The sequence below is a fragment of the Mixophyes fleayi genome, chromosome 7, assembly GCF_038048845.1.
Source record: "Mixophyes fleayi isolate aMixFle1 chromosome 7, aMixFle1.hap1, whole genome shotgun sequence".
Classification (NCBI taxonomy): domain Eukaryota; kingdom Metazoa; phylum Chordata; class Amphibia; order Anura; family Limnodynastidae; genus Mixophyes; species Mixophyes fleayi.
In genome coordinates, this window is record NC_134408.1 from 45,479,530 (window position 1) to 45,503,664 (window position 24,135).

Sequence of the window (24,135 nt, forward strand, 5' to 3'; positions counted from 1 at the left end):
TAAAGTTTTTTAGACCTAAAAAAATAAAGCGGTAGGTATAATATATCTACCGCCCCTGTTCTCCAGAAAGTAGCAACAGCCTTTATCTTTTCAACAGATCATCACCGCAAAAAAAAAAAAATCTGTTCTGAGATAGTGAACAGATGTTGCAGAAGTACAAATACATCTGCTCCCCCAGTTATGGGGAGGTCTAGAGATTCTTTAATATGCAGGATAAAGACAAAGCCACCAAGAAGTGTTGTGACCACATGGGCCAATAGAAAACTGTCGCTTCACGCTATCACTTTTTCCCGCCAACAGTTTGGCTTGTATGAGACTGTGGATGAAGGATGAGGTTGGATTCCTATCCACCCCCACCATCATCACAGCTGTCGGGCCCCCGAGGGAGGCCTGGGTAGTTTGTACTAAACCACCTTGGTGACCCTGAAAATGCCCCATCACTTTTCACCCTTTGATAAATGACCACTTTGTCTGTTATGGGGGCATTCTGCTGCAGGTGTTTCTCTCACACTTTACTAAACAGTTTAAGTGAGTGGGGAGAGGGTATAAATCCATATTACCTCTGTTATAATCGTGGTGGACAAGATGGTAAAAAACCAGACCGATTTTTGCTCACTCTGTAAAAATCCTTGATCTTGATATATAGACCCAGCCAATACCTTCTGCAACATTACAGAGGCTGGTGATCAGTAACAATAGCACCATACTGCCCCTAATCTTAGGACGACAAAACTGAGTGACTGATTTATGTTCTGCCAGCAATCTAGAATAATCGCATTCCTGAGCGTTAGAGGAGTGACAGAAAGTTAGTGTGCTACTACCTTAATGTGCTAGAACGGCCCGTTAAATCACATACCATGAAGCCTGTACATACAGACTCAATGAGAAGTCTGGGCATAAACTGACTGCATCACAAAAAGACATAACTATTTATCTGCAGATTGTCAGGGATCTCCTATAGAGAGACTGGCTCACAAAATTTAGCAGTGGCTATGGGTATTTTACACCTATGTATATTTTTCGTACTACCTTTTACTTTGAATTCAAGAATATCATCATCGACATTTATTTATATAGCGCCAGCAAATTCTGTAGCGCTTTACCCAGAAATTAACTTTATTTCATCCCTTACTGTTGTACATCTAACGTTTTTAAGGGAACTCTGATTACATAAACTTTGTTCTTACCTGATTCTTTTTACTGGGAGCTGTCCATATTTTTGCTTGCATTCCAGTTTCTTCCTGTATTGGGAATGACCTCCCAAGAGAGCAAGTAATTCTCCTGGAGAGCACTTACCTGCTGCCACGTGAACGGGAACGTCATGCGGGTAGCACTATTATGCCGTCATCACTAGTTACTATGCATCTAGACATAGGGTTGGACAGGCGCCTGATGTGAGACAGCCAGGAGTTTGGGAGCAGGACTTGTGAGTACAGCGGAAGGGGTACATTGTAATAACAGGTTAGGGTAGGAGACAGTCAGGAACAGGACTGATAATAAAAAGTATTAATGCTACATCCTGCTGTAAAAGTGCACAGTTTATGACAATATTATATCAACGTATATATTATTTGTTGGTGTTTACTACCTGTATGACAAATAGGCAACTTTCTGGTTATAAAAAAGAAATGTAGCCACTTTGGGGGAAGAAATGAAAATATAACTACAAAAATTACATTTCTATTTTAAAGTCTCTTCCTGAGACTAGACAAATCTTTAGTTGATGTAGGACACATATCAATGCAGTTTTATGTGGTAATGATGGAGCCACTTTGGGCAATCAATATTGTTACAAACACCGTGTCTTGTAGACCGTTTTGTAGACTGTTGGTGCTGTTAGACAGTGGGCCCTTTCCAGGATTCACTGTGTACCACAGTATGTAAGCATTTTATTGAGGTTCAAAAATGTTATATTTTTAACCTGTTTAAGATCAGAAACAGCTTTAACCTCCCACTCATTAGTAGTTGATGTATTGATAGAGGGGTACAAAGCACATGGCATTTAAGTGAGAAGAGCTCTGCTGACAATTACGCTGGCATTGCAAATTGAAGCATTACTAAGTAACATGAGCTATATTGGGAACAGCTACCTATGACAGCAATTTTGCATTTAATAGTCTGTGGCATATTACAGATCATCACCATTAATGTTCTATGTAAAGACTTTTCACCATACGTTAATGTTACCTCTGACAGGTTTATGATCCATGAAACAAAATAGAGTCCATTAATTCATACCCATTTTGGTTAGTACGTTTAAAAGGTGAAAAGTTTATTTTGACCTAAGAAACCATCATAACTATAAACAATATATAATGTTGAACAAGTAGTCCTTAGAAAAGGTAATATCAGTCTTGCACTACTCTTTTAATTTCAATAGTATTTTTTATTTTTCTTCCAAATTTAAGGGATACAGAAAAAAAAAATTGAAGGGGAGGGGGAAGGGAAGACCAGAAAAAAGAGAATGGAAAGGGGGGGGGGTACATAGTAGGGTAGACACATTACATTGCATCGAAATTTACGGTACTTAATACAATAGAGACTATCAGGTCAGTAGGTCAGTAATACAGCAAAGGAAATCGGCAACAACAAGGAGGTCAAACTCCCAATGGGATATTCCCATCAGAAAACTATGTGGATTCTGGCAGGAGTTCATTCAAGGTGAACTGTGAAAGAGGGAGCACCGAATCAGTTCCAGCTCTGGTTGCCCCCTCTCTCTCTGTAGTATACACGTGCCAGAAAAACCACTTTATTAGGGGTGATGAAGGGGATGAGGAATATGGCATTCCCCATGTCTCCATCTCGAAGCTAAATTGTACTTTAGCAATCACTTTGTTTAACGCGGGCAGGTCGGGGGATTTCCAGTTTTGAGCCAACGCTGCTCTAGCAGCTATCAAAATGTGACAAAACACATATCTAGCATGAAGAGGGAATTGTGATGGAAAATGCTGTAGTAAAGCCACTTCCTGAGTGGGATCTACTTTTTGAGAGGCGATCTTATTGGCAAACTCAAACACCTGCTCCCAAAATGGACGGAGGAGGGGACAGCCCCAAAATATGTGCATAATATCCCCTATTGAGCCACATTGTCTCCAACTAAATTTGGACTGAGCGGGCCACATTTTGTGTAGACGAGTCGGTTGCACTACTCTTTTAAATCAGAGGTAATTAAATATTATACATAGCATAGGCAAACCGAGGGGGGGGGTCCTTGTGCCTGGAAACCCCCCTCCAATCCTGGGGCACTGTATAATTGAGGTGGCTGGACCCTGCCCCCGCTTTACACGGCTCTGCTTGAAAAGGGAGAGCTGCGTGCACCTAACAGTAGTGCATAAAGCATTGCCCATGTATATTATGGGGATAGGAAGAGTTGGAGAGCAGCCAAGCACTGTCTAATATTATAGCCACTCCCCCATGCATGCTGGTCACGCCCACTGGCGGCGTGATGTGGGATCCCTCCTCTACAAATCCTGCGTTTGCCCCTGCATAGGGCTCTATTTATCAAAAGGAGAAAAGCCCGATCTCTGGCAAAAATGGTTATTTTCACTGGTGATAGGGCTTCTCCGTATCTATCAAAGTGTCACTGCCAGTAATAGTAATGCTATCATCGGAGTTAGCCCTCACCAGGTTTTTCCGGCAAAAGCTTCCACCATGCAAAACCTGGATACCAGTTGTGCATACTTGCCAACGTTCAATGCTTGACCTCCGGGAAGGGCTTGGGTTGTGGTAAATTGTGTCATTTTGGCCCCACCCTCACACCAAAAGCGACATTTTATTGTGGGGGTTGGCCCAAAATGACGCGATTCACCGCGGATCACTTCATTGAAGCTCCCATCCTGCTCACTTCACTAGGAAGTAGGCAGGATGCGGAAGAATTGCCTGCTCGCTCAGGAGACCTGTCCCAAATACGGGAGTCTCACGGACATCCGGGAGAGTGGGCAAGTATGCATTTGTGATTACCTACATGTTTCAGGGTTCAGAACACCTATGACAACAGTTTTCCATTTAATAGTTTTGGGCATATTACAGATTATAATCAGTAGCATTTATTAACATTCTATACCATTCCAATTTATTATTCTAGAAACTCTCTTCCACTTGGTTTAAAGCTTATCACTGTGCGTGTACATACAATAATGCGGGAGGTAGATCCACCACCAGCTAATAGAGGAAATAGATTGACTACTGACAGTGTGCAAGCTGCATCTTGAACTAGATTGCATCCACTGGGGAAGGTCTGTACCATTGGGCAGGCAGGAATAACTGAGTATACATTGCTCATCAATCTATTATACATGCACTATAGCAGGGATCGACAGCACTAGCTTATTCTTATATTGAGAAACATTTTGGCAAATGTTCAGATTGCAATTAATGTAAAACACCACAAAGCACTTACATACATACATATATGCAGTGTACTATAAATTGATGTGCTGGCACATATTTTTGTGCAAATGGAGTTGATTTATTCATATAGATCTATATATAAGACTAATAAGAGGGAGAAGGAAGGAACAGGAGCAAAGGTATTTTGGTCCAAAATATGTGTTCTCTCCAGAAGAAAGGCACTCAGGAGATACTGTATTTAAGACAGTGCATTGACTTCTGACCTGTATGTGGAAAGATGAGATTTTGTGCTTCAATTTATGCAGCGTTGTGTTCAGGTATGTCTCAAAGATCACTGCGAGCTTTGAACCGTCTACTACATTGTTTGAACATTTGAAACGTTTTCATATGCAATACGCAGTATTAAACTCTCTCCATTATGTATTTACAATTAATAATCTTACATCAGGCTCTGTATTAATGACCGAATTGCAGCGCATGTTTGTGCAAAGCCTTTTTTAGACAATTGAATTGTGTCTCATTAGTTAGTATAAAGAAAGCTTAGTAAGTCAAATTGGGTGCTAGCTGAAATAAATTGTCTCATATTCTGCCGGAGGGACCTACGATGCATTGCATGGAAAGCCCAAGGCTGTAAAGAGATTACAGACAGCCATGTGCCATGACAGCTCCAGTAGGTTTCCCAAAATAATACAATGGTTTATTGACTACCATTAAAAGGGTGATTAATTTATAGAATGCAAAGGGTATTATAAGGCTTATCTATCTGAGATAAAAAATGAAAAACGGATTAAAGGCCTGCATTCTTACTAAAGTACCAAAATTGTTATAAATTCTGTACTTTTTTTTAGTATGTAGTTTTTTTGTAATAATTACCTTTTTACGTCCTTAACACATGTCTGCTATATTCTTAAATTGGATCTCTCCCACTCTTCTGAATATTCCTCAACAGAGAAAACTGCCTAATTGTATAATACGGTATGAAAAAGTGATATAGAATTCACCCAAATAGCTATTTAATAAGTGGAATAAGTGGATTCATGGGTGGGTTATACTATTCTGCCCCTAAGGTGGTTAACAAGGTGGTTTTATTAGTGTAGCTTTCACCATGAAAGGCAAATGTTGTCATCATTATATCTACCAAAACAGTAGACGAAAATGTTTAGTTTTTTAAAATGATTCTCTAGATCTCGTTGCCGCCCGCCAAACTTGGAACCTAATTGGTTCACCACAGGGTCGCTCGAAGAACCTCTTTACTCCTGTCTAAGTTTTTATTTTTTGTCAGTTGAGCTGCATGATCTGCGGTACTCTCTCTTTACCTTATTTTGTTTATATGCAGGGGCGAACGCAGGATTTAGAAGGGGGGGGCTCCATTTCGGCGAGTCTGAATTCTACAGCAGCCGCGGCGCTGTCAAGCAGCATCCGCGGCAGTGCTGTATTATACTACAATACAGCACTGCCGCGGACGCTTCTTTGACAGCGCCGCCGCTGCTGTACAGTACCGTTGGTTCGTGGAGGGGGGGTTTCTGGAGAACCAGAAACCCCCCCCCCTGCGTGCGCCACTGATATGGGGTGTTGACATGTACCTTTTACACTTTTGTTTACAGAATTGCAAATATTTACTTAGATTAGTTGATAGATTTATTGTTTTTTTTTATCTTTGTGATGTAAAAGGAGATAACATTTGTTGAAAAAAAACTATTAAAAGCTCTTCCACAGTCATGTATTTTCTCTTTTTGTTTGTATATTGTAAATATTAAGAGTTAAGTAATAATATTCCTGTTGCATAGAACCCTCATGCTTCTATAATGGGGTTATTAGTCTGCTTAGAGTTCTTCCCATGTACTAGAGAGCCATTGTGTTTGTTTGACATCCAGTATTAAAACGGCTTGATGTCATTACCTAACTATAGAGGCCGGGACTTTATGTAATGAAGTCATGGTATTATGTCATTGGAGGCCACAAGACAAAAAGGGCAAGAGGAAGCAGATACAAATCTGAATTTTTTCTTACAGCCTTTACAGAGAGAGAACATAAATCTGTGTCTGGCATCGGCCTTTCCTAGCCAAGACACAGTTACATAAGTATGCTTTTTGAGGATGTGTGCCTTGATCTATTCTCATGATATATCTGTGTTCATCTTGAGCAACCATAAATTCATCTAGTTGTTTTTCTACTACATTTATATTTTCCAAACAACAACTTCTGTTCTAAGTACTGATTTCTAATAAGCTTCCCAATCACTTTTTCATTTTATAATCCTTTAATTTTGAATGTATCCAAATATGGAAGTTTTATGGTCTATTTATCAAGCTTTATGATGTCTGTATTAGAGTTTTTGTTTGCAAACTACTGATTGCTTTGCTTATTTATGAAACCACAATGTAGTGCATTTTTCATTCCTGAAATGATTTTTCACTCTTCTACTATATTATAAGAAAAAGTGTATTAAAATAATTTTAACAGAAACCCTGTTATACATATCCACCTGTTCATAGCCCTTATAAATACACTTTCTCATATAACTTGTGTTGGATGGTGCCATTGGATAATAGGCCAGTGCCCTATCTCTGCCATCTTGTGGAGGAAAAGAGGATCTGCGTCCACATGCTAAACCTGGGAATGCCCAATCAAATGTGAATTCACACCTACTGTAAATCTCATTTAAATATCTTCTTCCTCAAGTATAAAGCTTAGCTACATGTGTGGGCGCCATACATGGTACATTCATGTACCTAGCCACATTCAGTAAGGGACTCTCCATTCTACCTGTCTGTTTACTTCAAAAGCAAAATGTTGTATCTACAGGTGCTGTTATCCTTATCATCATCATCAACATCATCTCAACATTTATTTATATAGCGCCAGCAAATTCCGTAGCGCTTTACAATTGGGAACAAACAATAAGACAATACTGGGTAATACATACAGACAGAGAGGTAAGAGAACCCTGCTTGCAAGCTTACAATCTATAGGATGTCTTAAACCTTTTGCTTACATATAAATGCTTTGTAAATGACCCTTATACTTTCCAAAACTGAACATAATGCTTGATTCAGTTTCAGCTATTCCTAGTCTCAAATAACTTTAAAAACTAGTTCTATTAAAAGAAAACCAAACCCCAAAACAAACATTTTCATATATAAACCATGCAGGTAAAATACAGTGTTTAATGTTAAGCTCACATTCCACCACAGCTCTGTTGACAAGTAAAATCATACATGCCAACTTTCAATACAACCCCCTCCCCCGGAGGAGTCATGTGACGTGGTAGGAGAGGGCGTGTGGTGACAACGTCACATCAACATAGCCCGGCCCCCACTATAAAATGCATTGAATAGTGGGGTGGGGTTTAATGACGGGATTAAGCCCTGCCATTCAATGTTGTGAATTTTGTCAGGTTCGGGAGGTTTGCCTACTCTTCCGGGAGTCAGAGAGGACCCCCCGAAATTCGGGAGCCTCCCGGGAATTCCGGGAGAGTAGGCACGTTTGAGTAAAATGTTACTTCTCCACTCCTCCACCAACAGCTGAAGACCATCCCACATCTCCAGGGCAATGTCCTCATGGCATATGATGCAGTAAATAGAGCTCCTGTGACATCCATGCCCCTCCCCCCCCCCTCTTGATCAATCCATACAATGCAAAATCTCCTAAATTGTCAGTTATTCTGTGCCTACTCTGTCAGAAAAGCACATCCCTCTTTGCTGAAAGGGAGCAAAGTGGAATTCGTTAACCGTATATATGAAATTTCTGTGATACACAACCTTTGACATATATTAAAGTCAAATATTGGCTTCTCTCTCTATGTGTATGTATGTATGTATGTGTGTATATCTATATATATATATATATATATATATATCTATATATATATATATATATATATATATATATATATATATATATAATTATAATATAAGTGTGTGTGTGTTGTTAGCAGATGCATAAACTTCCCTCCATCCAGTTAGAAAATGTTTGTTGGATGATTTATCTGTTTTGACCAGACTGATCATGTGACTGAGTTACATCATGAATAGCTTCTGTGATGTCACTCAACTTGGGTATAAAAGTTAGTGCTTGGCTCAGAACTGTCAGTTATCAGCTGCCTGTGAGCAAGTGTGTACTGTACTGTATATATTCACTGCTTCTGCTGGATTTTGCATCACATGGTGTAAGGTAAGCTTTCTTTATACCAGGAAAATGCTTTTTAAACAAATAACTTAAGTTTCAATATAAAAATATTAACATATGTATAGAAGCCATCTTGGTAGCACATATGAAAGGTGGTTACATGACAGGGTCATCTCAAATTGCTTTTGAAAAAACGTGTACCCATGATGAGTAATGTGGGCCAGTTTTAGATGACATTGTGCCAAACTACCTGGTAGCATTCTAGGAACCTTTGTTCTCTCTCAAATCCTGGTCTTAGTACATCATTCAGAATTTCCAGGTGCAGGTATAACCCCAACACAGAGAGTGGGTGTAATATGATCAATTAGATGTGCTTATGAAGTGAAGCTTTTTGGAATAAACATGGCTTCCTGCTAGTCAGTCTCTAGAGACAATGTTGAAGTAAATTGCATTGGTAGTAACATGTTAAGCAATTGTTTTACAGGTGCATATATAGATATGCCAGGTATAACGCTGAGCAACTCATAGCCAAATGTCATTCATTTAAATGTATTGCACAGAACCACTTAGTTTGAGAAACTCCTACCTAGAATTTTGCTATTTAGAAATTTTTCACCTGATTGTCACTAGGCCTCCACTAGGCTTGCCAGCTCTAATACTTATTGATGGAAAATATATTTGTTTTTCTCTCACAATTTGGACACAAAGGCTTAAAAGTAATCAGGAAATGTTGTGCAGCTAGGTGCCTGCCTCAGTACTACACAGCAGTGTACATGGCACCTGCCATATTGTGACTCAGCCAGGCTGCCATGGCAACATGAGAATGGTGCCTCTTGTAATACAGATGGTCAGATGGTGGTCAGTGCAGACAGGTCTCAGCAGTGCCAGTGCCAGGGGAGTGTGACAGTATAACATATAAGGTGAAAATTAATGGCAGTAATAGACATCATTAACACATATGTATATGTGTGTATATATATATATATATATATATATATATATATATATATATATATATATATATATACACACTTCCAGTCCACCGAGAGAGCAGACCAGTAATCCGCATACTGCTATTTGATGGCCAAAATGATGATGATATTTCGGGCCAAAATGCCGCAATTGACCGTGCCCAAATAAGAGCTTGCTTTTCTTGTTGCTTCCTTATCAGAAATGTTTTGTGATGCTAGTGTGCGGGTGCAAGCCTATGATGTCAGTTGGGCCTCTATTTGATTTGCTCTGCCTGTTGACTAATGTCAGAGCAACGTGAGTTGTCTTAGCTTCTCTGTAATATGGTTTTATTATTTTGTAACAACCCAGCTTTTTTTTATCCCTTTTGTTTGCTTGTAGCCCTAACCTATCATCATCAGCTATTTATATAGCGGCACTAATTTTGCAGCGCTGTACATATGCTTTATTTTCCATTCATGAATCTGTGCTGCCATCCTCTAACCTTGGCCTAATATATTATTTAAGACCTTGGACTAATCAATGTTTTATTTTACCTGTGCAGTCTGGTTCCTGACCATTATCCTGTCTGTCAGCAACTACCCAGCAAGAACAGTCTTAACAGTGAGCTTCATTACTTTATTGCAGGGTTCTCTGTTTAAAACCCTGGTGTACATTAGACTCCAAGCCATGGGTATACCCAGCTCCAATTACTAGTGACATAGTCGGTCCATATTCCAGATCTTTCATGACAAAGGCAGGGTAATTGTTGTAAAAAATATTATTTTTTCTGAAACCATAATAGCTTATACAAATATATTCAGGAACTAGGAAAACTGTAGTCTACCCTCATAACAAAACAATTAATACTTGAAATGTGTGGACTGGAAGGGGGTTTCTGCTATCACAATTATGTTTCTACATGATTCTACTAACAGAGATACCTGCAGAGTATATTAAAGTATTACACTCTTAAAAGAGGGCATGCATCATAATGAAACAATACAATTAAATTGTTCTTTTTCCAATTAAATGAATCAAAGTTATTTTATTATGTTTTAAAAATAAGTTATATTTGATGGCAGAGGAGATACAAGAGGGATGCTTGTGTCCCTACTCATATATAAGTATGCCTCTGATGAAACGGCTTGCTTTGAGCTGAGAAACGCGTCGGGCTGTTTGCTACTTTTTTGGTGTGAAGCGATCATTAAACTCCGGGTTTTTTTTACTCAGTGCACAGTTCCAGGTGCTCTAAGTTCTATGTCATTGGACTTATGGATAGACGGTTATTCAACACATCTCACTCTGTAGGCTGGAGAAACGGATAAGAACCACCTTGATTGTATGGAAAGTATTTCTCATTTACACTCTGTTTTTGTCTTTTGAAGATTCAATGCACACACAGCTGTACCATTTGGGTGTTTGAGCCTAGGTACATTCACTATTTGCTATTTCATCATTTATCACCTCAGCGGAATCAATTTTGGAAGTTTTCTCATGTTGTTTATAATCACAAATTAAGAGTGTCAGGAGTTGGACTGTGCCTATGTTTTCATCATTATTCCTGTATTGCGATATTCCACCAATTTAAATTTGCTCTTTTTTTATTCTACAATGATTTTGATCATATACCTATTGATTTGATTAAAGTAACACTGTTTGGTTTTAAGAATAGCGTTCTCTTTTGCCTTTTTTCTCCATATATAAGTATAGTTTCAGTTTTTGAGTGGTTAATATATAGTTTTATTTGTCCTTTTTAACTGTTGCAAATCTGTTATCGATGCTGACACTTCTGACAAAACAAAATACTAAAACTTTCATCCAGCACACAGATGGGTTTTGCATAATCCAGTATTGAGTTTCTAAATTAGGCTTCTGGTGTTGATTTTTACTTTTTTATTATGTTGCAAATCTCTACATGAAGGGGTTTATGTATTCATAGCACCAAATCTTTCTTCTTCCCATAAAAACACCATTTTTATGACAGTTCTTTTGGAAAATATTGATTTCAGCATTGCTTTGTCATTGTGAAGAAAGAAGACTGATTCTAAAGCCTTGAGGCATGCTGCTCTTATTGACAATCAAATAATAGAGTTTAAAAGGGCATGTTATGTACCCCACATTAGCACTAACATAAAATGTGTTGTTATCTTGATATAAACCCTGTGGCTAGTAAGCATTAAAGTTGGTAGGTAATAACATATATCAATTAGTACATAATATAATGGATATTGACTGGCATGATCAATAGTTTAATAGCTCTACTTGTCACAGACCTTGGTTCCAGCAAAGTCCAAGGCATATGAGCTCTCTGTAAATTGTTTTTTTAATTGTGTTCAGTTTCCAATTGAGTCAGCCCAGAAATGTTACCCAGCTTGTTGAAAGTAAATACTGACAAAATAGAGGCACTTGGTGATTGATAAACAGAGGGCAACTTACTACCGAGTTTTGTTCTGGAGCTCTCTCTTTCTTTTTTTAAACAGTTTATTCAAAGTTCAGTAAACAATAACAAGAATGATGTCATAAAGAAGAGTGCGTAGTTAAACATTCAAAAAACAAAATACACGTATGGGGGCACTTGTATTGAAGAAGAGGGAATAAACAACGTCATCTGGAGGTTAGTGGTAATGTGTGCTGAACCATTTTTTAGAGGGAAAGAAAGTATAAGGAACTAGAAGAGAAAGTTGGAAAGAAAAGTCAGATGAACAGGCGGTGTGACATACTGCTAGGAAGAAAGGTGTATGAGATAGGGAACAGAAGATAAAAGGAGGGAAAGGGAGCAGAAACTAGGAGGATCAACGCTAAAAAAAAATTCTTATAATTATGTTAAGAAAGGGATCTGAATATGAAAATAAGAAGCCCACAGGGTCCACATTTTGTTAAATGACTTAGATGTGTTGTTAATAATGCTGGTCATATATTCTATTTTGTACGTGTACCAGATTCTGCTAATGAGCGTCTGAAGCATTGGAGCAGAGGGTTGTTTCTAGTCAGTGGCATTTGACATAGAGCAGCTCAGGCTATGTGTCTGAACATATTCATTTGGTGGGCAGTAATGTACAGGATACCAAGGGGCAGGACAAAGAACTTGGGGGAGAGGGGGATGTCAATTTGCTAGAGTTGGGACACAAAGGCTTTTAATATCCTGCCAGAATGGGACCAATTTAGGGTATTGCCACCACATATGGAGGAAGGATCCATCAGTTGCACAACCTCTCCAGCATCTGTTAGATGATTCAGGAAAAATTTTGTGCAGTTTTGTAGGAACTAAATACAACTGATATAGGAGCTTATAGGCGTTTTCTTCTATTTTCACACAGATAGAGCTGGAGCAGTGTTGGCTCTAATTTCTTGTCAGTCCTCGTCATTCAAAGTTTCTCCCAAGTTCTCGTCCCACGCTCAATCATGTCCTGAGCACCCATATCAGGAGTTTTAAGTTCCCAGTAGAAGGGATATGAGACCTTTAGTTGAGGATTGCCTAAGGGAAAGTGACTCAATAAAGGTCAATGGTCTGTGCATAAAGATGATTTATTAGTAGAGTGGAAGCTCTGCAGTTGCAAGTACTAAAACAAATATTTGTTAGGGAGAGCAAAAATTGGTTTTGCGATCATTAAATAAAGGAAAGGTAGAGTCTATAGTGATGTCATTGAGAAAACGAAGGCATTCTTCCAAAGTTCAAATGATGTTGAGATACATCCAGGTGGAAAATTAGGGTTGTCAAAAAGTGGGATAAGCGGACTTGGGTTTGGAGGCAATTTAAACCTCATGTTTGTGCTGTCCCAAAGGGTCAGTATGTGAGCCACAGTTTGGTGATGTGTGGCGGATTGAAGACAGCTAAGTCGAGGGAGCCACAGGAGAGAAGAGACAGAAGAGATACCCAAGCTCTCTGCTTCAATTGAGGTCCAAACTCTGGTGGAGCTGGCAGTGTTCCATAAAACACATTGAGCTAATTATGCCGTCAAATAGTAATGTTTGAAATTGAGGACTCTGAGGCCTCCACCCCGTGCCGATCTCTGCAAGATGAGGAGTTTAACTTTGGGGCATGTCTTGCCCCATATGAACTGTGATGTGTAGTATTGTAGGAATTTAAATGCAACGGGGGACCCCTGAATAGGCGAAGCCAGGAAGAGGTAGAGAAATCTTGGTAAAATGTCCACCTTAACTAAGTTAATGAATCCTCTCCAAGAGAGGATTGATCCCATGTCTCAAGATTAGATTTGGCCTCTGATAGCAAGGTAGGGTAATTGTCCTGGAAGAGCTGGTGGTATTGCTTAGTAATGTGAATGCCTAAATATTTGGTGTCATTTGAACGTGAATTGTTGAGTGAGGTGTGTTCTAATAGTGTCTGTGAGGAAAAGTCAATAGTTTCCGACTTTTGGGAATTAAATTAGAAGCCAGAGATACGGCTGTAGGTATCAATGTCATCAGTGGCATCAGATGTCCGTTCACATCCGCAGCCTCTCAGGGTCCCTACAATATGGCACTTTCTAGGGTGTACTAGTGGCAGGAAGGCTACTGCCTGCGTTCTCCCCGTATGGAGATCAGGCAGCCATTCTCCTCTATCCACGGCGCATGTCTGCACTGATATCCCAAGAGAGCCATGGGGCGGGCCACGTCCCCCGAAGGAACACTCCAAAGTTGCTCACAATTGGTGGCATGTATGTAGGCGGCGTGTCTTGGTGAGTGTCCTCCCTGAAAATGCCCCAAATTCTGCCATGGGGATGTCTCAGAAGAGGGGTCCAGTTACCGGGAATGTGTTCCAAATCTGCATGCAGGAGCTCAATAACACTACAGGCACTCAACTTGGCTGCTAAGCCACACCCCCAGCCTCATTTTTTAATAAATAAATGCATTAAAAGAAAAACATTTGATTGATTTGTAGATGAGAATTTTACAAATGAGCAAAAAACCCATGGCTCTGAAAGGAACACCTTATATGACCAATTTCCATTAAAAGAAAAAAGATAATCTGACACTTTGTATCATATCTTCCTATGTGGGCAACAAATTTATACACATTTCTCACTCATGGGGGGGGGGGGATTCAATTGACAGTAACACGGCCCATGTTAGTATGGTAATAGTGTGTATTATTACCGTTAGTACAGTAATTTTACAGTGACTTTTGCTCGCAACTCTGAGACCCGCGAGCAGAAATCTGCATCAAAATTACCTTGCTAACTAAGGTTCTAGTTATCATCAAACCTTTCTACTTAAGGGAACATAGCAATAATAACCAAATGATCCTTCCAGGGGGCTTACAGTACCAACATTATTCATGCTTGTTCATGGTTGTGTATAGTCTTGGCTGAATTAGTGCTTTACAGGATGTGCACCGACTACAGATGCTGCAGAATGCTTCTGTCCGATAACTAAGCACACTCATCGCACATGCATACTACACAACACTGGTTGCCTATTAAAGTGAGAATTATTTTTCAGGGTATCCTTGGTGACCGTTAAGCTTAATAACTTGGTCAGCATCCACCTGAACATGCTACTTTAAGGCACATTTCCTCCTGCCAAGTTTTAAAATTAATGTATACTGCTGGTGACACAAGGAAGTAATGTGAATATCACAAGGAACTAAAACGAAGAATTCAGTTGTATTGTTTGGTTCTTTTTTTTTTTTTTTTACAAATCTACTCTCCTGCAATAACAACAATACTGTATTGCAAGAATAAAGCTTTATAATGCCTTCTTTCCAGGAGATGTCCCGACAAAAGTAATATCGGGAATACCGACAACAACACAGAGTGACATTAGAAGAAGTGTCATAATTTTTTTCCCATTGCAATCTGACTACACTGTTCATTACAATTGGTGACATTACTAATGATGACTTTACACTGTGTGACTTCATACGGTGGTATTCGTTTTACCGACAGGAGTGTGAGCAACAACCACCATATAGACAAAGAAATTCAGATGGCAAGAAGTGCGACAATGATGAAATACAGATTAATGAGAAAGCACCCAAAGCACATTTCCAATGACTCTCCATGCAGACTGCTATAAATTGTGAAGATACAGCATGCCAGCACTTTAGTTGTGCGTCATTAAACAGAGTGACATGGACATTTACAGATTTAAAGCGGCAATGGCAGGACCCGGCCACTCTACCATTTAATCTAAGAGTTATATTAAATTGTAGAGTGGCCATTTACGTGAAACTACCATCATGGCCAAAAGTTTTAAAAAAGACACAAATATTATTTTTTTTCACAAAGTCTGCTGCCTCAGTTTTTATGATGGCAATTTGCATATACTCCAGAATGTCATGAAGAGTGATCAGATGTATTGCAGTCTCTTTTTGCCATGACAATGAACTTTATCCCAAAACCAATATTTACACTGCATTTCAGCCCTGCCACAAAAGAACCAGCTGACATCAGGTCAGTGATTCTCTCGTTAACACAGGTGAGAGTGTTGACAAGGACAAGACTGGAGATCACTCTGTCATGCTGATTGAGTTAGAATAAGAAACTGGAAGCTTTAAAAGGAGGTTGCTTGAAATCACATCTGTTAACAATGGTTACTTGCAAGGAAACACGTGCAGTCATCATTGCTTTGCACAATAAAGGCTTCACAGGCAAGAATATTGCTGCTAGTAACATTGCACCTAAATCAACCATTTATCGGATCATCAAGAATTTCAAGGAGAGAGGTTCAATAGTTGTGAAGAAGGCTTCAGGGCACCCAAGAACGTCCAGCAGGCACCAGGGCTGTCTCCTAAAGTTGATTCAGCTGCGGAATCGGGGCACCACCATTGCAGAGCTTGCTCAGGAATGGCAGCAGGCAGGTGGGAGAGCATCTTCATGCACGTTTGTCCGGAAAAGGAAAGGTGATCGCTACCATAAGTCCTGTGTCATGCCAAAAGTAAAGCATCCTGAGACCATTCATGTGTGGGGTTGCTTCTCAGCCAAGAGAGTGGGCTCACCCACAATTTTGCCTAAGAACACAGCCATGAATAAAGAATGGTACCAAAACATCCTCCAATAGCAACTTCTCCCAACTATCCACGAACAGTTTGGTGACGAATAATGCCTTTTCCAGCATGATGGAGCACCTTGCCATAAGGCAAAAGTGATAACTTAGTGACTCGGGGGTCAAAACATCCAAATTTTGGGTCCATGGCAAGGAAACTCCCCAGACCTTAATCCCATTAAGAACTTGTGGTCAATCCTCAAGAGGCGGGTGGTCAAACAAAAACCCACAAACTCCAAACATTGATTAGGCAAGAATGGGTGGCCATCAGTCAGTATGTGACCCAGATTGACAGCATGCCAGGGCGAATTGCAGAGGTCCTCAAAATCAAGGATCAGCACTGAAGCAGCAAACTTTGTGAAAACCAATACTTGTGTCATTCTCAGAACTTTTGCCCATGACTGTATTACAATCAATACTTTATTAATTTAGAACAACTTCATCCAATTATTTGACTTCGACGGAACCGATAAACACTGAAAGACCTGTCAATCCTTACCAGGGCCGTAGTAAATTAAGGGAGGTAGCGGGTGTCATTTCTAAGCAGCAGCTGCTCCTGAGATGTGAGAGGTGATGTGGGGAGAGACCTAATTAAGGATACGGCAGTGTCTGTCGCAACTACCAAGATGTCTGGACCGCAGAGCTGCTGCTATTTGCTCCAGTCCCAGCCCCCCAGGTGCCCACCTCCTGGGTAAAGAGACTCCCTGTAGCATTGCTGACATCATGTAATTATTAACATCACAGCACTGACAATAGAGAGGAGCCGAAAAGAGACAGCAAGAAAATGCAGAGAGATAAGTAAACTACTGCAGGGGTTAGATGGAAATGGGGATGAGGGGTGAATGAAGGGGGATAATGGGCCCTGCAATTTCTGGTGGCAGCCTTGATCCTTACTAATGGGTTTCTTTGTAATATTCTGAAATATTCTGGATTGTTTTTTGGCAAGAGGAAAATGAAGTTGGTTTATTTTTCAATTTGTACATGTTTGGCCTGATCCATTAATGCAAGCCTGGATAACATGTGGCTCTCCAGGTGTACAACTCCCAGCATACCCTGCTAGCTATAAGCAGGAAAAGCATGCTAAGACTTGTAAATTCACCACACCTGGAGAGCCACAGGTTGGTCAGGCCTGTATTAAGGAATGTAAATGCCAATACGTGCTGTATTTTGCTTACTTTTTAATCTGAACCCAATTCTTTTTTTGAGCGAAAAATTACACTTCAGATATGCTGAGGTTTCATGGGCAGAACGGTGAGGGGATGGGGCATATGCACGTAGTCCATGTACAGTAAGGTTGTGCCAATCTCGAGCACATGCAGCAGCGTCCAATACAAGCTTTCGCATCTCTAGGGCACGTGTTTTTCAGTTGTATCACTTGCACCAGCTACAGGTCAGGGGAATGTGCAGAGTGATAGTGAAGATGGTCTCGATAACATGCTGGAACATGTGTTTGCAATCAGGAACAACTGTAGAAATGCATTTTATGTACAGTAGACATTAATAACATAATAACATCCTGATAAATGTATTATATTGGGGGGGAAATAAACAAAAACCCAACTTTTTTTTAATGTTTTTTCGTTACTGACTATATTATTAACAGGTGACAATATGTGGATACTTTCTTTTTACTTTATATTCCACCTATGTTTTGTACGTATCCAGCAGTGTATTGATCTGTCTCAATAAGACATAAGTCTTATAAGCAGAGCTTACCTACACCCATATTCAACAAGAGACATTTCTTCAAATCCGCTTGTAGTTGAATACAGACGTGTGTACGCACAGTATGTTCAATTTGCGTTCCTTGATGAATCAGACCTGTTATAACAAAGGATCCATCAGACTCACATTATAACCACTTTGATCTGTTTATCCTAAAGGTTCACATACTTTTTTTTAAACAAATGCAGTTAATATTCTTCATTTTAGTAATGGTGCACACTACTATGTCCACTTGAAAGCAAGGCAGTGCTTATATATCTCTACTCTACAAAATATCCATGAGTCTTTTTGTTTCAAAAACAAAATGGATCAAAGACCATTAGGACCTGTCTTTTATGTTTATGGTAAATCAAGCATGTCGTAAAGATAACTACATATCTTTTGGATATTATGCAGGGTCCAACTTGCCCTTTCTTAACATCCAATAAATATTCCAAGTGAATGGCGGTAATTGAGCTTAGATGGAAGACACACGGATAACATGTCCTTACTATTATATGGGATTGCAGATTGATGACTCTACAGATAATAAAATGCTGCATTTTTTTCAATTAAAATTGAAAAGTTAAAGCAGCAATTACACGCAGTTTTTTTCTAAAGCATTTAAGCATTTCTTAAGCATGCATCTGATTTAATATTTCTTAGCTGTCCTCCTACAAATCATTATTTCCTTTTCAAAATCTGGAGGGCAGGCAAGTATAGCTACCAGTCACAGACTCTCAGCTTGCCGTGTGAAGGCAGTAAGGGGGAGAAGGAGGAGGAGGATTTTACAGTGCAGACAAAGCTCAGAGGGGTGTTCCATAGCCTCTCTGCTCACTACATCATGTGCCATGTGACTGTGGTTGCCATGCTAGTCATACGACACTGTGGAAAACCTGCAGACTTATAATTCATTAATAGCAGCCCGAAGAGACAATGCAAATAAAAATGGTAGTTACCAGTATTCTTCTTATAGCTTGCCACAATCATTTATGTTAAAAAAGCACACCTCATTTTTGATGCTGCATTAAGTTATATTCAGAGTCATACAATATACTGAAACCATTTACTTTGAAGTTATTTGCTTTCTTTATTGCTTCCATGAAAAAATATAAAATAAATTATTCTGCATACTCTGTAAGAGTTATTTATTTTTTTTACAAAATTTTACTAACTGAATACAATAGTTACCTTTTTTTGTTTTCCTTTAAGGTTTACATCAGGATTAAAGATGATGAATGGAACATTTATCGAAGATATGCAGAGTTCCGGAGTTTACATCACAAGTTGCAAAGCAAATATCCTCATGTTAGGACCTTCCACTTTCCACCAAAAAAGGCCATTGGGAACAAGGTATTTCTTTCCTACAATTTCAAGGACTCATATAATCAAAATAATACCAGTGAGCCTACATGACAGCCCTTTATTTGATAGTAGCGTTCACTAGTAAAACCATTTTTAATTATGTAATCCTTGCAGTTGTTTACATGATGACTGATTATCTCCCTACAAACAGATCATGGTGTAAAACAATTAATATAAGACGTTCCTTTGTTGAGCTTTCTGCTCTACTGGAGATGTCAACTGTTGACAATGTGAAGCTGGTAAGAGTGAAAAAGACTGATAAGTGAAATAACAAAACACGCAAAGTTTCTAATCATAGATAGAAAATCTAGACCGACAAAATTAGCTTTTTATGTGTCAAACTGATAAACAGATACTGTAATAATCACAGAAAACTATCAGAAAACTATTTGAATGCAAGAGTCCCTCTAATGCATATTTTAACATGCAGATTACAAACAGATTGTGAAGATTAAATTACATATGAAACATTTTTTTTAAATTCCATAAGTTATTTTCCTTTTCTTCAAATTAAAGTAACTACCTATTCTAAAATCATTTGTTAGTGGGGAACTGTTGGTGGTGGTAGATTTTAGATATGGTATGCGGATCATACCCAAAGACTTCTGTCCTCTCCTGTCATTTCTCACCATCTATATTGACCAGCATTAGAGAATGTATCTATGCCATTTCATCTAGGATGTCCTCTCGCCACCTCAAACCCAATCTTTCAAAAACTGAGTTAATAGTGGTTCTGCCAGTCAACAGAAAGTGCCTACCTGATATCTCTATATCTTTGGACAACATGAAAAATAAAAACTACCTCTCGAGCTTGCTGCCTAGGTGTAATCCGTGACTCAAAACTGTTCTTTGTTCATCACATGCAGTCTCTATCCAAATCCAGTTACATACATCTGTGAAACATTTCCAGAATACTCACAAGATACTGCAAAACCTGTAATACATGCACTCATCATCTCCCGCATTGACTATTGCATTCCCCTCCCTATTGGTCTTCTCCTAAACAGACTTTCACCCCTACAATATATATTGAATGTAGCGGTTAGACCAGTGGTTCCCAAACTGTGTGCCTAGGCTCCCTGGGGTGCCTTGGAGATCTCACAGGTGTGCCTCAGCCAGGGCCAGTGGTAACCAAGGCGGGGGACTACTTGGTAAGTATTTTGACTTAGGGGTGCCTTGAAAAAATTATGGAGACCCTAAGGGTGCCTTGAACTGAAAAAGTTTGGAATCCACTGGGTTAGACTAAGTTTACTTGCAAAGCATTCTTCTACTGCTGCTCCGCTCTCTCAGTCCCTACTTTGGTTGCCTACACTTTACCAAACCAAATATAAAATAATTCTACGAACATTCAAAGCCATTAACACAACTGCACCAACATACATGTCTTCACTTGTTTCAAAATATCCCTCACTCGACCACACCTCTTTAGTAATTATTTGCACTTCTATTCCACACTCATTATCTTCTCCCATTCTCGCTCATTTTGTTTGGACAGTACCCACTCTGTGGAATTCCCTTGCTTGTAAAACAAGACTTTCCCCTTGCCTCCAAACCTCCAAGTGTTCCCTGAAAATTATCTTTTGGCAAGCAAACAAATTCCTGAACCACCTTCTTTATCTTTTCTACTTCATTACCACCACATAACACGGTTACAACAAACTCACATTGCTTCTTTTTCTTCTTTATCCAAAAACTTTTTGCCCCTGTGATTGTATCACATTACTCCACTAAGTGCTTCATTGAGCACTAAACACTACAATTGCTAACTGGCAGCACCAATATGTAATAAGTGGCACTTAACCTCAGGTTTCAATTCTATTGTCCTATAGATTGTAAGTTTGCGATCTTAGCACTTTGCCTGTCTGTTAATACCTAGCCTTGTTTTATTGATGTGTTTATATATATATATATATATATATATATATATATATATATATATATATATATATATATATATGTATATATATATATATATATATATATATATATGTATATATATATATATATATATATATATATATATATGTATATATATATAATCAGAGCTTTGCAGAGGTGGATGCATCTATCACATTTAGCATACAGAACAAAATAAGCGGTACTGTGCATTTATTCATGCAAAACAGATACTAAGATTAATACCCAGTATGCATAGCAGCAGTGACATCATGTGTTTCATTTCAACTCTATAAACATACAGGGATTGCGAAATATTACATTTTTGCTTGTATAACTGCAGTACAATACTGTATTCATTTAATATCTTGCCCCACATTTTTTGCTCTGTGGATTCACTTTTCCAAAATAGAGATAATTCATATTCTTCTATAATATAATACTATTATTATTTTAGTCTAAATGCTTTATCATCTCAGGATCTGATAAGGTATTCATCTTAAAAAATTAATGAGAGATAAGTGCTGAATGTTATACTTGTACAGTAGGATGAAAAAGAATGTAAATTGTCATAGGTAGAACATTTTGTTCTGTAAATGACCTATAACAGGGTTTCTCAAACGTTTTTGTTTACTACATATCTTGTATTGTTTCATCCAAGTACCCCCTAAAGTGTATACATTTATTCAATGTTCCTCCAAATTCCAAGTAGTCCTCTATGTCTTTAAATGTATTAAATATACCCATTTTATTTTTTATATGTACTCTGTCCTGATTTTAGGGCTGCTGTGCTCAGTAAAACACATTCTTGGCCAATACCACATTCCTTGGCTGTATTCATAGTGCTTAGAGATTAACACATATTCAGGTATGTGTAATAAATTGTTGGGTGTTTTTTGTACAATTGCCTTGCAATTAATTAATAATAGAACATTTTTAACACATCAACTTACATAAACCATAATCCATTATAACTAAAATGCTTTGTACACACATACAAGTAAATGTGATGTGCTTATCCTGTCACAGCTGTGCAGAAATATTAGATACAAGTCTGGTGCACTGGGACATACTGGCTTGATGTGCCTCCTGTGTTTGACTCTGAAGTACCATTGTGTTGTGGGAGCAGCCTGGATATGGAAGAAAAATAATTTGTGGTGCTGGCTGCTCCATTAAGGACAAGTAAAGGACAATACAGGCTTCAGCTATTGTGGTTGGGTGTGACATGCAAACATTTGACCCTGCTGGCATAATATTTCAAATGATGGTTGAAATGAGACCTGGGGGTAAATGTATCATAGTCCGGGTTGTACAAGTCGCCGGAAATCGGCGAGATGACAGCTTAAATTTAAAGCGGCGCTGCCTTGTAAAGGGAAACTTCCCTTTACAAGGCAGCGCCGCTTTAAATTTAAGCTGTCATCTCGCCGATTTCCGGCGACTTGTACAACCCGGACTATGATACATTTACCCCCTGGTATTTGTAGCCTGTAGAAAAGCAATTTGCTTCACAACCTAGGTTTTCCAGAGACCTGTAATTGACAGGAAACAACTTGGGCCACCCCTTATCCAAACTTTTCTTGACAGCATGATGCAGGAAATAGGAACAGACTGACTGGTGCTGAGCCCTCAGCAAAGAAATTAAATAATTTACATATGGGGTCTATATAAGTATAAAATGTACTCCTTATTGTACAGTTTAGGCCAACTGCAGCATTCCCCATTGTAACATCTGTACAAAACTGTGTAACGATCAGTTACCCTGTGCCCTACAGCATGCCTTTGTTTGAGTACTCACTGGGACTGAACTACCAGTCTTAGGCTCAGTGAGGAGCCAGCCACTTAGTGGTGGTTCTATTAACTAATGGAAGTCTATGAGGCATGAGGAAGTTTGGAGGAAAATGGATTTAGCTGCACAATGATCACCAACAAAATGTATGAAAACATAGAGCATTTTTGCCTAAACCTTTTACCTACTGTCATGTTTGTTCCAAAAATACCTGTAAAATTTGCTGTGCTTTCCCTTTATACCTCAAAACAACAGGCAGCTCCTCACTACTTATGTGTGACAGGAAACAGTATTAAATGCTATTTCCTCTTTGGACAAATGGGTTAACTCCATAGTCAGCTGAGCAGAGACAGGAAAAGGAAACACCTCTGAGGGTGTATACTGTGACTCCTCCTCCCTCTAGGTATCTTTTTCCTCTTTTAGTTAATTAGACAGTGATAGAGTTGGGAGCTTGTCTGTTATTTTTTTCAGTGGGGACTTACCTAGTGATTTCTGGAGCAGGTTCCAGAAGGTTTTGGTGTTGTGCTGCACAGAGGAAGGCTAGCGGAGGCAGGGGGTGGCTTCCTGGGAACATCATTTGCTGCTGGAAGCAGTAAACTTGGGGGCAGACATTCTGACTAGTACAGGACAGTGGAGTACATGTTGGATGCAACCTCTGCATCATAAGCTAGTGCCGGTCAGATGTAATTTCCAGCTTCATGCCGGTACATGCATTGAAGATGAGCTGTACAAGCTAAAAACTTGGTATACTTCACAAGGAGATACTACTGTGGAAAGATGGACATGGAGCCTGTCCCAAAGAGGTTGAAGAACACCAACCATAATAGGCCCCCTAGATAGGAGTGCATTTTTTAACTGCTTAGAATAGAGTCAGCAGAGAATGGACAACAGAATTTGGAAAGCCCCTATCTGTACTCCACACATCAGGAAGGAATAAAATCAACCACCTGAGAAATTTAAAGAATTAATGA

The 24,135-nt window shown here is 39.1% G+C and overlaps 1 protein-coding gene across 2 annotated transcripts in view; it reads left to right on the forward strand.

Moving 5' to 3' along the window:
* SNX29 (sorting nexin 29) overlaps positions 1–24,135 on the forward strand; it is a 465,348-nt gene that overhangs the window by 294,666 nt on the left and 146,547 nt on the right. Inside the window, exons 19-20 of one of the 2 annotated variants that reach the window (XM_075179780.1) lie at positions 19,330–19,470; positions 22,160–22,222. In XM_075179780.1, coding sequence (XP_075035881.1) covers positions 19,330–19,470; positions 22,160–22,177 — 159 coding nt within the window. In that variant the 3' untranslated portion in view covers positions 22,178–22,222. Of the gene's footprint in view, positions 1–19,329; positions 19,471–22,159; positions 22,223–24,135 lie in introns of those variants that run through there. The other variant, XM_075179779.1, reaches the window with a different exon arrangement.